At 37.7% G+C, this 13740-nt stretch overlaps 2 protein-coding genes across 2 annotated transcripts; both read right to left on the bottom strand.

Annotated features, from left to right (window-relative positions):
* Positions 1 to 385: 385 nt before the first annotated feature.
* Positions 386 to 7492, bottom strand: LOC306991656 (uncharacterized protein). Its single transcript, XM_079599710.1, has 13 exons — positions 7162 to 7492; positions 6982 to 7070; positions 6728 to 6824; positions 5872 to 6155; positions 5493 to 5650; positions 5221 to 5367; positions 4437 to 4517; positions 4235 to 4337; positions 2952 to 3007; positions 2754 to 2859; positions 2563 to 2647; positions 2329 to 2473; positions 386 to 2067 (listed from the first exon to the last, which is right to left on the bottom strand). Exons 1-13 carry the CDS (start codon positions 7291 to 7293, stop codon positions 557 to 559), a joined length of 2994 nt encoding a protein of 997 aa, XP_079455836.1. The 5' UTR covers positions 7294 to 7492; the 3' UTR covers positions 386 to 556.
* A 1100-nt stretch (positions 7493 to 8592) lies between these two features.
* mdh2 (malate dehydrogenase 2, NAD (mitochondrial)) lies at positions 8593 to 13066 on the bottom strand. The gene is made up of 9 exons (XM_079599712.1): positions 12713 to 13066; positions 11086 to 11254; positions 10679 to 10762; positions 10329 to 10438; positions 10003 to 10128; positions 9802 to 9879; positions 9367 to 9466; positions 9026 to 9177; positions 8593 to 8901 (listed from the first exon to the last, which is right to left on the bottom strand). Exons 1-9 carry the CDS (start codon positions 12773 to 12775, stop codon positions 8770 to 8772), a joined length of 1014 nt encoding a protein of 337 aa, XP_079455838.1. The 5' UTR covers positions 12776 to 13066; the 3' UTR covers positions 8593 to 8769.
* Positions 13067 to 13740: the final 674 nt, after the last annotated feature.

The following is a 13740-nucleotide window of genomic DNA, read 5'->3' on the forward strand; positions in this document are numbered from 1 at the left end:
ATTTCCCAGACCAGTCTTCCTTAACATGATGCAGAACCAAAATCAGTTGCTTAAAGGGATAGTTCACACAAAAATGAACATTTAGTCATTTACTCACCCTTATGTTGTTCTGTATGAGGAGTTTCCTAAGAAGATATTTTAAAGAATGCTGGCCAGACAGTTACCAGGTTTTTTTTTCCTACTATGGAAGTCAATGGGGTCCATCAACTCTCTGGTTACCAACATTCTTTAAAATATCTTCTTTTGTGTTCAACAGAAAAAAGAAACTCAACTTGAGGGCAAGTAATGACATTTTAACTTGCAAACAGATTTTGTCACAGGTCCTTATATGGATGAAAATGAAATGAACTGAACTGAACTTCTAGAAAATAACTACAAAAAAGTGAACAATTAAAACAGATTTTATTAAGAACAAATAAAATTTGTGACAGCTCACAAACATAAACAAATAAAACCATTGTTGCATAAATAATAGTTTAATGATTACACAAACCATATTCAGATCCCAGTCGTTGAGAAATGATATTTAACTAATAAAAATTAAAGAACTAAATGATTAAAGTGGTAACGGGTTCCAAGTAGACATGCGCACCTCATGCGAGGGCCAGCGGGGAGAATCTCTGTAGCGCCTTTTAGCGGTCGGACGCCTAAACTGAAAGGTTGGAGAGGAAAGATCACCAGGCAACCTGTTACTTATGTCATCTTCAAAAATCACACCATCTCGTGTCAAAGAAGCAAAAGGTGGAAACTCAAATGGAGGACTGGCATTCAGCCATGGGGGGGTTTCCTTGTCGCTTTCGTGCAGAGGAGAGACTTGATCCGTTCTGAAGTCTTCGACTGAACTTGAGTCTTCAAAGAGATTAAATGGCACCATCTGCTGGAAGAACATTGGAGATGCAAGATCAGGTGTAAGAACAACAGGGGGAACATTTGAATCTTCACGATCGTCTTCCTCATGACCACCAATGTAACACTTCTGATCCAACAGTTTATGAAGATCAAGCTCTGTTTGCTTGCACAGGAAGAGACATTCAGTTTTCTTCATTGGAGACAAATTCGGATCTTGATTTGGGTTTCCCAATGAGCTCAGAGAATCCACTTCATTTGTTGTCTGATTTTTGAGGGAATTTTGTGACCTCTTGCACATCTCTTGATGATGTAAATCATTAATAGGTTCTTGATCGACCGACTCCACACCTGAATCAGGGCTAGCGTCACACATTCCTATGAAAGCCTGATTTGTTGGGGGAGATCCCACAGGGCTCTGCTCTGGTGGCCTCTCAGATACGCCCTCATGACTGATGGAGCGGCCAAATCGGCGTGCACCCTGCCTCCGAAGACGCGTGGCACCCCTCTGAAGGGATTCCTGTGGTTTCTCCCGGAAATTAGGTGGCGCTCGAGATGTCCGGAGCAGCAAGGTCAAAGCACTAAAACCTCTAAGTCGCTCAGCCACGGACAAACGCTGATGGGGTCTTTTGAAACCAAGAGTTGAGTCTGTCATCTTATCTTGTTTATAATTCTTTTGTGTTTTAATGCTTCCTTTTGTCTCTTGCACCACATTGATACCCACCTTCTTCTCCGTGGTTACATTCTCTTGCTCATTTGAAAGGGTCAGACTTGCAAACATTGGCCAGACACTGTTATCAATCTCAGTTTCAGCTCTGCCAACTTCCTTTTCCAAATCATGGCTCTCATCAGTACACGACTCCAGCATCACCTCAGGTAGGCTTATGGATCTACGAGGACGAGATCGGTTCTTAGAGCGGTTCTTATCTTTTTTGGACTCTTTACGTGGCCGCTTCATCTCTGACTCATTCTCAACTTCTGTGCTTGCATTAATTTGAGACTCTTCATTTTGAGTCACAGATTGTATTACTTCACATTCTCCTAACCGTTCAAAGTCCTCAACTTCAAGTACAGTCCAGCATTCATCGTCACAGGGTTCTTCACGGTCCTGTCTCTGCATGAAAGATACTTCAGATCCCATTTTTAGACAGTTATCAGGGCTTTCAGCAAAACTGCAGTTGAGAAGATCCAGGTCATCGGTCACCTCATTCCCAACAACAACTGCATGATTGAAAATGAAATGTTCCAAAATTGTTTTATAAGAACAAAAGAACATATTAAAAGATTTAAAGTATACAATAATGTCAATGATAGTGATGAACCAACATATTGGCCAGATTTGCTTTGAATCAGTAAATATTGTGTAAGAAACAGACTGACATGTAACTTTTACTCTGTAGCGCTCAAATCTAATTCAAGTACAAGTTGATTAAAATGATAATCAAAAATTAGTCAAATAAATTAATAAAAACTCATGCAAACCTGCTCCTGGTTCATCAATGACAATAAGAGGTATCCTTGGAGACATATCATCATTTATAAGTTGTAAATCACTTTTAGAGTCAAGCTGTTCTTGGTGTTCTTCTGAACAGTTTTTAGGGTCTTTATGGGTTTGTGTCACTGAAAGCTAAAAATATGAAACCAGGTTAGCAGAATGAAAAAAATTAAAACAAAAAGAGTACAAACTACTAAAAGCTGGTTAAAAAAAACCCATACTTGGTTACTGTTGTTTCCACTGGACACAGTAAAAAATCGGAGAGATCTTTTTCTCCGATGCACCTTTTCTTCTTTTGTTGGAGGCCTGAAATCCCGAAAACATACACAGATAAGCCTAACTGCTACTCTTTGTAGATTAATATCATCCCCAAATTAGTATTACAGAGTAGAGTGCAGTCTTGATACAGTACCCAAGCAATTTCTGCTGTTCTCTTGTGTGGCTTCTCTTCTTGGTGGTGAGAATAGTATCTTCTTTACTACACTTTTCTTTCAGAGGACTATGACTGCTCACAGATTCTAACAGATTTTTGCAAAGCAACTTTGGGGTATCAATATTCTACAACAATCATGAGATGAGCAGGTAAAAATACACACATAAATAGACTGACCTTCTGGCTGAGTGATAGTTGTCGACATGTCCTCTCTTAGGTCATGCAAAGACCGCCTGAACAATAGTAAACACACAAGCACAGAAACATCTGGGATGAACATCTTTTGCAAGTAGTCTATGTAGTCATCTGACAACCAGACAAAATGGATATTTATATACAGTGGGGAGAACAAGTATTTGATACACTGCCGATTTTGCAGGTTTTCCTACTTACAAAGCATGTAGAGGTCTGTCATTTTGATCATAGGTACACTTCAACTATGAGAGACGGAATCTAAAACAAAAATCCAGAAAATCACATTGTATGATTTTTAAATAATTATAAAAAAGTAAATAATAAAACCATTAGTAACACACTACGCCGTCATGGATCAAAATCATGCAGCGCACGCATGGTCCCCCTGCTCAAGCCAGCGCATGTCCAGGCCCGTCTGAAGTTTGCCAATGACCATCTGGATGATCCAGAGGAGGAATGGGAGAAGGTCATGTGGTCTGATGAGACAAAAATAGAGCTTTTTGGTCTAAACTCCACTCGCCGTCTTTGGAGAAAGAAGGAGGTTGAGTACAACCCCAAGAACACCATCCCAACCGTGAAGCATGGAGGTGGAAACATCATTCTTTGGGGATGCTTTTCTGCAAAGGGGATAGGACGACTGCACCGTATCGCGAGATCTTGGCCAACAACCTCCTTCCCTCAGTAAGAGCATTGAAGATGGGTCGTGACTGGGTCTTCCAGCATGACAACGACCCGAAACACACAGCCAGGGCAACTAAGGAGTGGCTCCGTAAGAAGCATCTCAAGGTCCTGGAGTGGCCTAGCCAGTCTCCAGACCTGAACCCAATAGAAAATCTTTAGAGGGAGCTGAAAGTCATTGTATAAAAAGAAAGCCCAGCGACAGCCCCGAAACCTGAAGGATCTGGAGAAGGTCTGTATGGAGGAGTGGGCCAAAATCCCTGCTGCAGTGTGTGCAAACCTGGTCAAGAACTACAGAAAACGTATGATCTCTCTGTAATTGCAAACAAAGGTCTCTGTGCCAAATATTAAGTTCTGCTTTTCTGATGTATCAAATACTTATGTTGTGCAATAAAATGCAAATTAATTACTCATACAATGTGATTTTCTGGATTTTTGTTTTAGATTCCGCCACTCACACTTGAAGTGTACCTATGATCAAAATTACAGACTTCTACATGCTTTGTAAGTGGGAAAACATGCAAAATCGGCAGTGTATCAAATACTGTATCATTCTCCCCACTGTATCAGATAAGCCAAAAATTTACCTTTTCTTTGCAGATCCTTCAAGTTCAGGAAGTGATTCCTCTGTGGCTTTACGTTTGACTGTAACTGGTGTTTGAGGAGTGGGGCTTTTTGAGAGAGTAGTCACTATAAAGATCAAAGAAGCATTTTTTTTTTGTTTACTTTTGCAGTTTAAGAGAATAACTAATAGGAAAGCACTTACCATGCAAAAATATAGTGGCTCACCTGACGTGACATCTAAGAATATTGGTGGTCCACTGGGAGTACGACATGGCTTCAGTTTGGAAAAAGCATCTACGAATATTTCTGAAACAATATTTTGATAAAAATGTACATTATCATTAAAACTGAAAAAGATATGCTACGATTTTGTTGTTGTTGTGCCCATAACAAATCATTATATACTTTACAAGTTTGGGGTCTGGAAAAACAGAAAAAATTGTGAAATATCATTACATTTTTAATTATATTAAAAACTAATATTTTAAATTGTAATTTATTCAGAAATGTATTCCTTTATTCTGATATACTGATTTGGCCCTCTGGAACCATTTCTTATTATTATCAATGTTTAAACAGTTGTACAACTCAATATTTTTGTGAAAGCCGTGACTTTTTTCAGTATTCTTTTATTAATATAAATTTTTTCATGTTTTTTCATAATTTTTAATATTATATCGCAAAATCAAAGATGACACCGTATATATAGGATTGTTGGAGACCTAATAAATAACTTTTAAAAAATAAGTTACTGGAGGGGACATGACTACCTTAATTGTCTGTAACGGCAGTATGAAACCAACAATTGAAGAAACTTTCTTTAGAAAAAAATAAACACTCCATTAGACACTGTTAACTCATTTTATAAAATGTGGAACCATGTCCTTTCCTTTTTTGAGACTGTACCCTCATTGGAGATTTGATTTCCTGGTCATGTTTTCAATGCATATTTGTCATTTAAGAATCTGGTCAATAAAAATATATATACAAAACAAACAAAAAATCTCACCACCAACACTTCGTCTTCGTTGTCGTCTCAGACTTCTGTAAACACTGAGTCCTGTCCTCTTACTAAACATAGCGCCACCTGCAGGAGAGGGTGTCTCTGTTCCCCCTGTTGCTTTTAAAGCCTCCAGCACACATGATGGAACAACACCTGATAGACAAAGTTCACACACAAGTACAAGGTCAGTATTACTCCAAATAAATGGGTCAATCTGATGTTGCACCCAGCAAAGGGCTGGTTAACCAATCGCTCATTCAAATCTCCTAAATCTTTACCAATATGTTCGGCATGAAGAATGAGCAATTTGATCACTGATGTCTGCTGGTCTAAATGTTTCTCGGTGTCCAGAGTGAGTTTGCAAGGTTGACATTGAAGCAGGTTAGGAGCAATAACAACGGCCAGGCTACTCGCATCCATTCTATTCGCACTGCATCTGATCGAAGACATGAAAATAAGGAAAATATGACAAAAAATGTGCTTGTGTATTGTCTGTACATCTATACAAAGTGTTTTTAGCATGCTGTCAATTACCACAGAAAATAATTTCGACTTAAGAGTAAATATTACAGAAAAATAAGATAATAAAATAAAAGACTCAAATTGACATTCAGAAAAGTAAGCTACAAATTTTCAAGCTGCAATCAAATGTAAAACCTCTCTGCAGCTTGACGCAGAAAGGTGCAGAGGTATCTGAGTGCACGAGCGTGGGATGAAGGTAACAGAGCTGTAATGAGCAGAGTGGTTCTGTTTCTCATTCCCTCCTGGTCATGTGTCATCTCAAGCCCCTGGGCCTGAATCAGAGGGATCTGGAGGTCTGTAGGGATGAGAGGAGATGGCAGCTCACGCAGGAACTGCTTGATGAGAGAGGAGACGTCACAAGGCTGCAGGAGGTCTGCGTGCGGGGGAAGGAAGACTGGCTTTCCCTGCTCCAAATCTGCCTATGAAATAAAAGCATTTGTTGTTACTTTTTCTTGCAGATCATTTTAAACATTTGTCAAAAGTGCTATTTGTATTTTAGATGTGCACTACCACTCAAAAGTAGTATGTTTTTGAAAGAAGGCTCTTATTCTCAACAAGGCAACAAAAATATAATAAAAACAGCAATTTTGTGAAGTATTACTACAATGAAAAACTATTGTTTTTAACGATTGTAATTTATTCCTGAGATGGCAAAACTGACATTTCAGCAGCCATTACTTCAGTCTTCAGTGTCACATTATCCTTCAGAAATTATTCTAATTAATGCAAATGAATTCAGCCTTGGTGAGCATAAACATTTTAATATAATCTTATTTATTCAAAAACTTTTATACCAGTATTGTAAAACTAGTGGGGGAAAAATACACCTGTAAAGGTCAAAACGGGTTCCTGAATAAAAAGATTCAAAGAGCCATCCATCAAAACACTAAATAGGCTAACATTTAACACGAACTACTAACGTTACATAGGCAGAGTGGTAATATAACCTGTCAATACCATTGTGATATATGACCGATTTGAAGGAATTTACCCTTAGAGCTCGGATACGACTCAGGGATCCAGTCTTCCTGAAAAGACCTTCTGTATCCAGATGTTGTGACAGATATCCACAGGCCTCCACCAAGAACCTGAAAACCAGCACTTCAGATGCTCTCATGTGGCATACAAACGCAGGCTTCTGTCTCTCAATCACTGTCATGCTATTCTCGTGTAACTCTTTTTTTTAAAATCTGCATTCTATTTTTATCTATATTTAAAACAAACAAGATATGTTTATAAACATACTGAGGTACTGTACCGCCCATGTCAGAGAGTTGATGTTGAGGGAGCAAATGCATGTCACGTCCAAAAGCAAACCGTTGTGACGAGCTCTCCTGGAAGACAAATTCAACGTATGTAAATGACACTATATATTTAAGCAAAAATGAATTGCCCGTCGTTAAAAGGACTTTTTTTTTTTTTTACCTGACTAAAAGTTTGTTGACAGCTGGAATCTCCATTCAGAAAGTTTTTCCAGTTTTTCACGCGGATACCGACAGCTTTGAGCGCGTGAATGATCGCCACCACGCGCAAACGCTCCTCTGTTAAACCAGCCATTATTTGACGGTCTGAACACCACAGAAACGTTCTGTCTAGATTCAGAATGTTTTGTTTAATTGGTTGTTATTTACTTGCACAGTAAAGTCATGGAAACGGTAAATTTGGCTAATTAGTACGGCGGTGGATGCGGAAACGACGTTTTCGTATGAACCGCCTGAAATGATTGGTGGCAGGTCGTTTCCGCTCATCTGCACGTATGCAAATGAGCTAACCTTATTCAAATAAGCCAATGTGAGATTTTTTTTTTTTTAGCTTTACTGGAATTGACTAATGTTCCCTTTTATTATTATTAAATAAAAATAAAACAAATCCAGCCTGTTGAATATTTATAATTTTTACTACCTGGTAAAACGGAGGGTAATTTTTTCTTTAACCTAAAGTGAGAAAAACGTACAAATATTATAATACACACACAAAAAAAATTATTGTTGTATTGGCTGTTACTTAAGCCTTTGAAAATATGAAAATATGAGCATTAAACAAATATATGTGCATTTTTCAGAAGTAATATTTTTATTTCAAAATATCTCCTAATGTGATCAACATCTCATTGGTTGGTAATTGTCAAGTTTGTTTTTTAAACAATATATAACTACATGCATTAAAGCTTTTAGCATTTTTAAAATAAATTACCCATTTAAAGTAATTTTAGGGGTAAACATTTATCAGCAATATGATTTAAGCATCATATATAAAACGAAAGGTTTCTATCCATTATAAATACTGTTCACAATGGGAGAACAATGTCATTTTAAGACCAAGGCGTTTCTAAGACACCAACTAATGCTACTGTAATTGGAAAAGGTGAAATAAAAACATAAAACTCAATGATTATATATTTAAGAGGTTTTCAGAAAGTTGGGTAGTTAAGCTAGCAAAATATTGTGGAGATCTTTTCAAATCATCATTCATGCAGGCAGTACCCCCTTCTCAAATAACACAAATCTGGAGCAGACTTGAAGCTATTTTAATATATACGTAGATGTGTGTGTAGGAAATGTAAAATCTATTACATGATTAAGCTTCATTTAAATACCTCCAAATCACTAGTCATTTGAATAAGCACATGAAAAGAGACTTGAATGTGAAAGTGGATCCTTGATTGAAAAATAACAATAACACTGGTAGCAGGTTTATTTAGAGCCATTTCTGTTTATGTAAAACTCATTCACATTGATTTATGACTCACTCAAAATTGCATCTGTTTATAATCAACAACAAAAAACAAGTCAATAATATAATCTCATAGCAAAATAGCAATATTTTGAATAGAGTGAACTGAAATGCAAGGATGTATAGAGTTGGTAAACAGACCGTTTTATTGATGGCTGGATTTGACTGTTTTATTCAGTACAAAGACTGTCTGCATCTTTGAACATGATGAAAATACATGTTTGGGAAACCCTGTTGACATACAATGACTCAGCTTTATAAATAAAGGACATTTCACAGGTAGTGTGCCACAAGCACAGATCACTTCATGTTTGAAACAAAATCTTCTCCTTTCTTGATGGAGCCCTTCAGTTCATCCATGGCTTCAGCTACCAGCTTCTCCTCAAACGCAGAGATCTTGCCAAGGCCAAGGTTCTTTTCAATGCCATTTTTCTGAGAAAAGGAAGAGAAATTAAAAAACAAAGTCTGTTTTAACAGTTGGTTGTTTGTCCCTTTGACCTTGTATGATCTGACCATAAGATAAAGAAACATCTAAAGAGGGTCTAGCTAGATTTACCCCAAGCAGGAGAGGTGTAGAGAAGTATTTGCACTCAGTTTCCTCAGATCTCACAAATGCACATTCAACAACACCCTCCTTTCCATTCATGGCGTCAAGAAGGGAGAATGTGAACCTGGCTCCAGCGTAGGCCATGGACAGAGTGGCAGAGCCTATGAAGAGAGACACATTTAGGTTTACAGATACAAATTCAGATTTCAGATCTTCTAAATGGTGTGGCTAATGTGGTATTGTTTTAATCTAAATTAAGTTTCTGTACAATTAAAAAAAAAAGATGCCAGCAACATGAAGGAACCAAAGCCTCCGAGTACTTAATGCAATCAAAAAACCTCAGTTCTCACCTGCACCAGCTTTAGCTTTCACAACCTCAGTTCCTGCTTCCTGGATCCTGCCTGTCAAAGCAGACAGCTGATCTGCAGGGAACTCAACCTTGGGTGTGCACTGAAAACAACATGAAAATAATAATACACATCAGCTTTATCATTTCACCAAATAATCTAAACAACCTGTCCGAATGAAAAACTGCTGCACATTGTGACAAAAAAAAAAAAAAAAAGCCAATCAGATTTTACATTTACGGTACAGGATTGTAGACCAATGAGAGATTACACAGTGAGCAGGGATATGCAGTGCAATGCCACAGAAATTAAGCAATCTACAAAATAGGCTGCCAAAAATTTGGATTGACATGAAAGTTAAAGCTTGAATTGGTGGTCATTGTAATGCAATACTGTTCAAATGGTTATTGAATAAGTAGTAATACAGGTTCTCCTCACCTGTGAAATGAGAGGAATGATGGTCTTTCCTGCATGACCTCCGACCACTGGCACATTGACTCGGGCGGGATCAAGGCCCTGGAAATATTGCAGTAACCGTGACAATGAAATGACTGTGCATATGTATGTTCTGGTATGACATTAAATAAATCTGCACAAAAAAAATAAAATATATATATATATTGAGTTTATAGAACTCACTTTGAGCTCCGCAACAAAAGTATTTGCTCTGACAATATCCAATGTTGTCACACCAAAGACTCTGTTGGGGTTGTAGACGCCATGTTTCTTCATCACCTCTGATGTGATGGGAATAGTGGAGTTCACCTGAAATTCACAATGAAGTTTAATACAGAACTAATTTCCTTTATGAACAATTATCAACTATCTTAAATGGACGGTCCAAAACATACATGCATGTATGTGTACTTTTTTATAGATATGTAGTGCTATACACCCTTTTGACCTTTGAGCAGTTATAAAGTGATATAACAGCAATGTACTGATCTCTCCAAGACTTTACTTACAGGGTTTGCAATGATGCAGATCATGGCCTCAGGGCAGTGACGGGCGCAGGCATCAGCTAGTATGGCCACAATAGTGGCATTGGTGTTGAACAGGTCATCACGGGTCATACCTAGAAAAAAGGGCAAAAAGAAAAATCTTCAGAAATGTATAGAAATTCATAAGAATTAATCCATAAGACCATTTATAACTGAGCCCAATTCTATCCCCAAGCCCTTATGTTTAAGCCAATTAACATTTTTTGTTAAATATCCTATTTTATATTCACACAAATAAAATCTTGCAAATGCCGACTATAAATGCACTTAAAAAAAATATATATATATATTAAAGAAAATATATATATACCCACCAGGCTTCCTTGGGACACCAGCAGGGATGACAACAACCTCACAGCCTTTCAGTGCAGCACCCAGCTGATCTGCTCCCATGTACCCTGCAAGGCAAGACAGTGAACACTATAGCAGCAGACTAATTCAAAGTAAAAGAAAAAGTGGTAGGGTTTAAGCATTGGAGAAGTCTAGCATATGTTACCAGATAAAAGTAGGTTGTTTGACATTTTAATTATAAGTTGTGGGTTAAAAAGTTACCTGGATGAATCTTCACAAGATTAATACGATGCATTTAGAAAATACAGCAAATTTGAACTTCAGGCCAACTTTAATATAATAAATATGATTTCTCTGCAAACACTAAAAAAAAATCTAATTATAACCATCAGAACCAAGGAGGCTTGATGAGCCGAAACCATTTCTGTACCTGTGACATGGGCTCTGGTCTCAATGTGACTGAGGTCAGAAGCCACTCCAGGAGTGTGGGCGATATCGTAAAGTGACAACTCTCTCACTAGAGGGCTGTTCTTCAGTAGGAGGGACAGGGGCTGCCCGATGCCCCCTGAGGCACCCAAGACAGCTACTTTCGCATTGTTCTGCAAGGAGGGAAAATTGCAACATGTCACACAATTGCAATATGTGCTGATCCACCTTAATTATATCAGTAAAGTGTACTTTGACTCAATAGGCCATTAAATTTACTGCTTTGTATTCTCTGCAATATATATATATAAACATTTAAGAGGCATTATTAATCATAACCTGGTTATCAAAAACTGTTTAAAGGGTTAGTTGACCCAAAAAACTTACTCACCCTCATGTCGTTCCAAATCTGTAAGACTTTCGTTCATCTTCGGAGCACAAATGAAGATCTTCTTGATTAAGTATTTTTGTCCCTCCATTGACAGCTATGGAACTACCACTTTGATGCTTCAAAAGGTTCATTCTCTTTATGAAGTGGTAGTTGTGTAGGTGTCAATGGAGGGACAGAAAGCTCTCAGATTTCATCACAAAGATCTTAATTTGTGTTCCAAATATGAACAAAAATCTCACAGGTTTGGAACGACGTGGGGGCGAGTAATTCATTTTAATTTTTGTGTGAACTATCCCTTTAAATAAAAAAATAAAACAACCTTTGAATGCAAATAGATAAATTTGTGTGTCTATGCGTTTAAAAATGGAGGTCTCAGACATTTTTTAACTGGACCTTGGGACTTTTTTAGTCTGGAAATACACCAGTGGGAATTTTTACTACCATTCATGCAGAGAAATGGGAGGGTTTAAACCAAGTGATTAAGGACTCTGTAAAGTGTTTAGACAGTACAAAGGAAATAACCTAATTAGTCTTATTCTATTGGCAACTAAACGCATGCATTGCATTGTGTTAAGAATAAAAAGGAATGCAATGTGGGTGTGATTATGTATGGGGAATATAAGTACAAGCCTTATAAAGCCCAAAGTTTTGTTTCATGAAACATATATGGTGAATCATCACAGAAGCGCTTTTGCCATTTTAAGCCAACACAAGAGCTGCGTTAAGGCTGATCTCTCATTACAGATCAAGACACTTTGTAGTAGCCTACTTGCTACACGACCAGCTGATTACAGTAATGACCTTTCAAAGGGGGTCGAGTCAATGCGATGCCATCTCTAACCTGGATGCGTCGCACACAGACAGAGGCAGACTAACTTACACGAGTTGGCAAGGTCGACTAAAAACGTACTCATGGCGGACAGAAGGATTTCAACTGGATTCATGATTCTTGTAACCTCTATAAACCCAAAGACCTAATGACTAAGAAAACACACTGTCAGTGTGTTGGCTAAATGCCAAGCAAGGTAACTTCTAGGTTACCTAGATGTAGGTTCTCAGCTTAGTTTCAACTATATTATGGTAGTCTATGGATTATTAAGGACCACGAATCAATAAAGAAAAAAGTACATTTTGTTTTAATCTCAGTTTGACGTGTTAGCATCATTATACGTTACACTCATATACATCACGTAGGCTAATGTTAGCGCAATCGCATGGTAACAAATATGACCGTTTTTACCTGGGAGGAGGTGGACAAGCTCCGGGCGAGGGTGGCTGTTGGTCTAGCGATGCGGGAGAACATGTTGGCTTGGTATTCTGTAAGTGCTTGCCGTTTTAAAATGAATCTTTGATATAGAGCCCCTCCTGACTGTGACTCCAACGTCCTCTAACAAGACAACCGGGTGAGAACAAGCCTACGGTGCAGCCAAGCTTTGTTGACGCTATGACATACTGGCCTTCTCTGATTGGTGTAGCGGTGTGTAAGCAGAGCTATGATTGAATAGAAATTCTGTCAGTCATGTTAAATGGGGCGGGGTTTACCACCGCTTACTCTTTCAATGGCTGATCACATTCTGGTGATCGATTGGTCCGTTTAGATGAAACGTCATAGAACCTTTTTCAGCCCTCTGAATTTGTACAAAGTTTATAGTTTTAAAAAACTCTTTTAATAAACTTTTTTTTTTTTTTTACACTAGTAACTACCCCCCTGGGTCTATTAAGAATTTAGTTTTAAAACTGAATTTGTCTAGGAGAGTATGATTATTCTAAAATTACCCTAGCCTGAACATTACACATTGGAGAATAAAACAGGTCTCTTGCTATATTTACAAGGCCTGGCTGGGACAAAATGTTTATGAACTATTATTATAAATATAGATAATGTAGTGTAAAGTCTGAATATTGTGCAGTGTGTAGTGATATAGAGTATGAATAATGTGCTGAGTCTGGCTATGTTAGTTATATGATTCTAAATTTTCTGCATGCATAGAGTAAATTGGATGACCTCATTTATTCAGCAAAATGTGTGGTATAAAAAGCTTACAGCAAATAATACTGTGTTCCGCACTTGACATTTCAGTGTGGTGTATAAAAAAGAAGTTATAAATCTGAGTCATTGTTTGATCTGAGTGACAAAAAGTTTTTACAGAAAAATGGGTTTAAAATGCTAAATTATTGTTTTCTTTACAATAAACACTGTATCCCACAATGTAATATTACTTAATAGTCAGCATACTCTAACACAAAACTTGAAGGGGGAAAGAAAAA

This window comes from Phoxinus phoxinus (genome assembly GCF_949152265.1).
Source record: "Phoxinus phoxinus genome assembly, chromosome: 23".
In the NCBI taxonomy this organism is placed as follows: Eukaryota; Metazoa; Chordata; class Actinopteri; order Cypriniformes; family Leuciscidae; genus Phoxinus; species Phoxinus phoxinus.

Excerpts from the sequence above, each read along its gene's own strand:
- mdh2 (XM_079599712.1), bottom strand. The coding sequence starts at position 12,775 with ATGTTCTCCCGCATCGCTAGACCAACAGCCACCCTCGCCCGGAGCTTG. Across the intron at positions 10,439-10,678 it reads TGGTGTCCCAAGGAAGCCTG|GTATGACCCGTGATGACCTG; the intron begins GTGGGTATATAT and ends CCTTTTTTCTAG. Across the intron at positions 8,902-9,025 it reads CTACACCTCTCCTGCTTGGG|AAAAATGGCATTGAAAAGAA; the intron begins GTAAATCTAGCT and ends TCCTTTTCTCAG.
- LOC306991656 (XM_079599710.1), bottom strand. The coding sequence starts at position 7,293 with ATGGCTGGTTTAACAGAGGAGCGTTTGCGCGTGGTGGCGATCATTCAC. Across the intron at positions 4,518-5,220 it reads ACGAAGACGAAGTGTTGGTG|AAATATTCGTAGATGCTTTT; the intron begins GTGAGATTTTTT and ends ATATTGTTTCAG. Across the intron at positions 2,068-2,328 it reads CATTGATGAACCAGGAGCAG|TTGTTGTTGGGAATGAGGTG; the intron begins GTTTGCATGAGT and ends TCAATCATGCAG.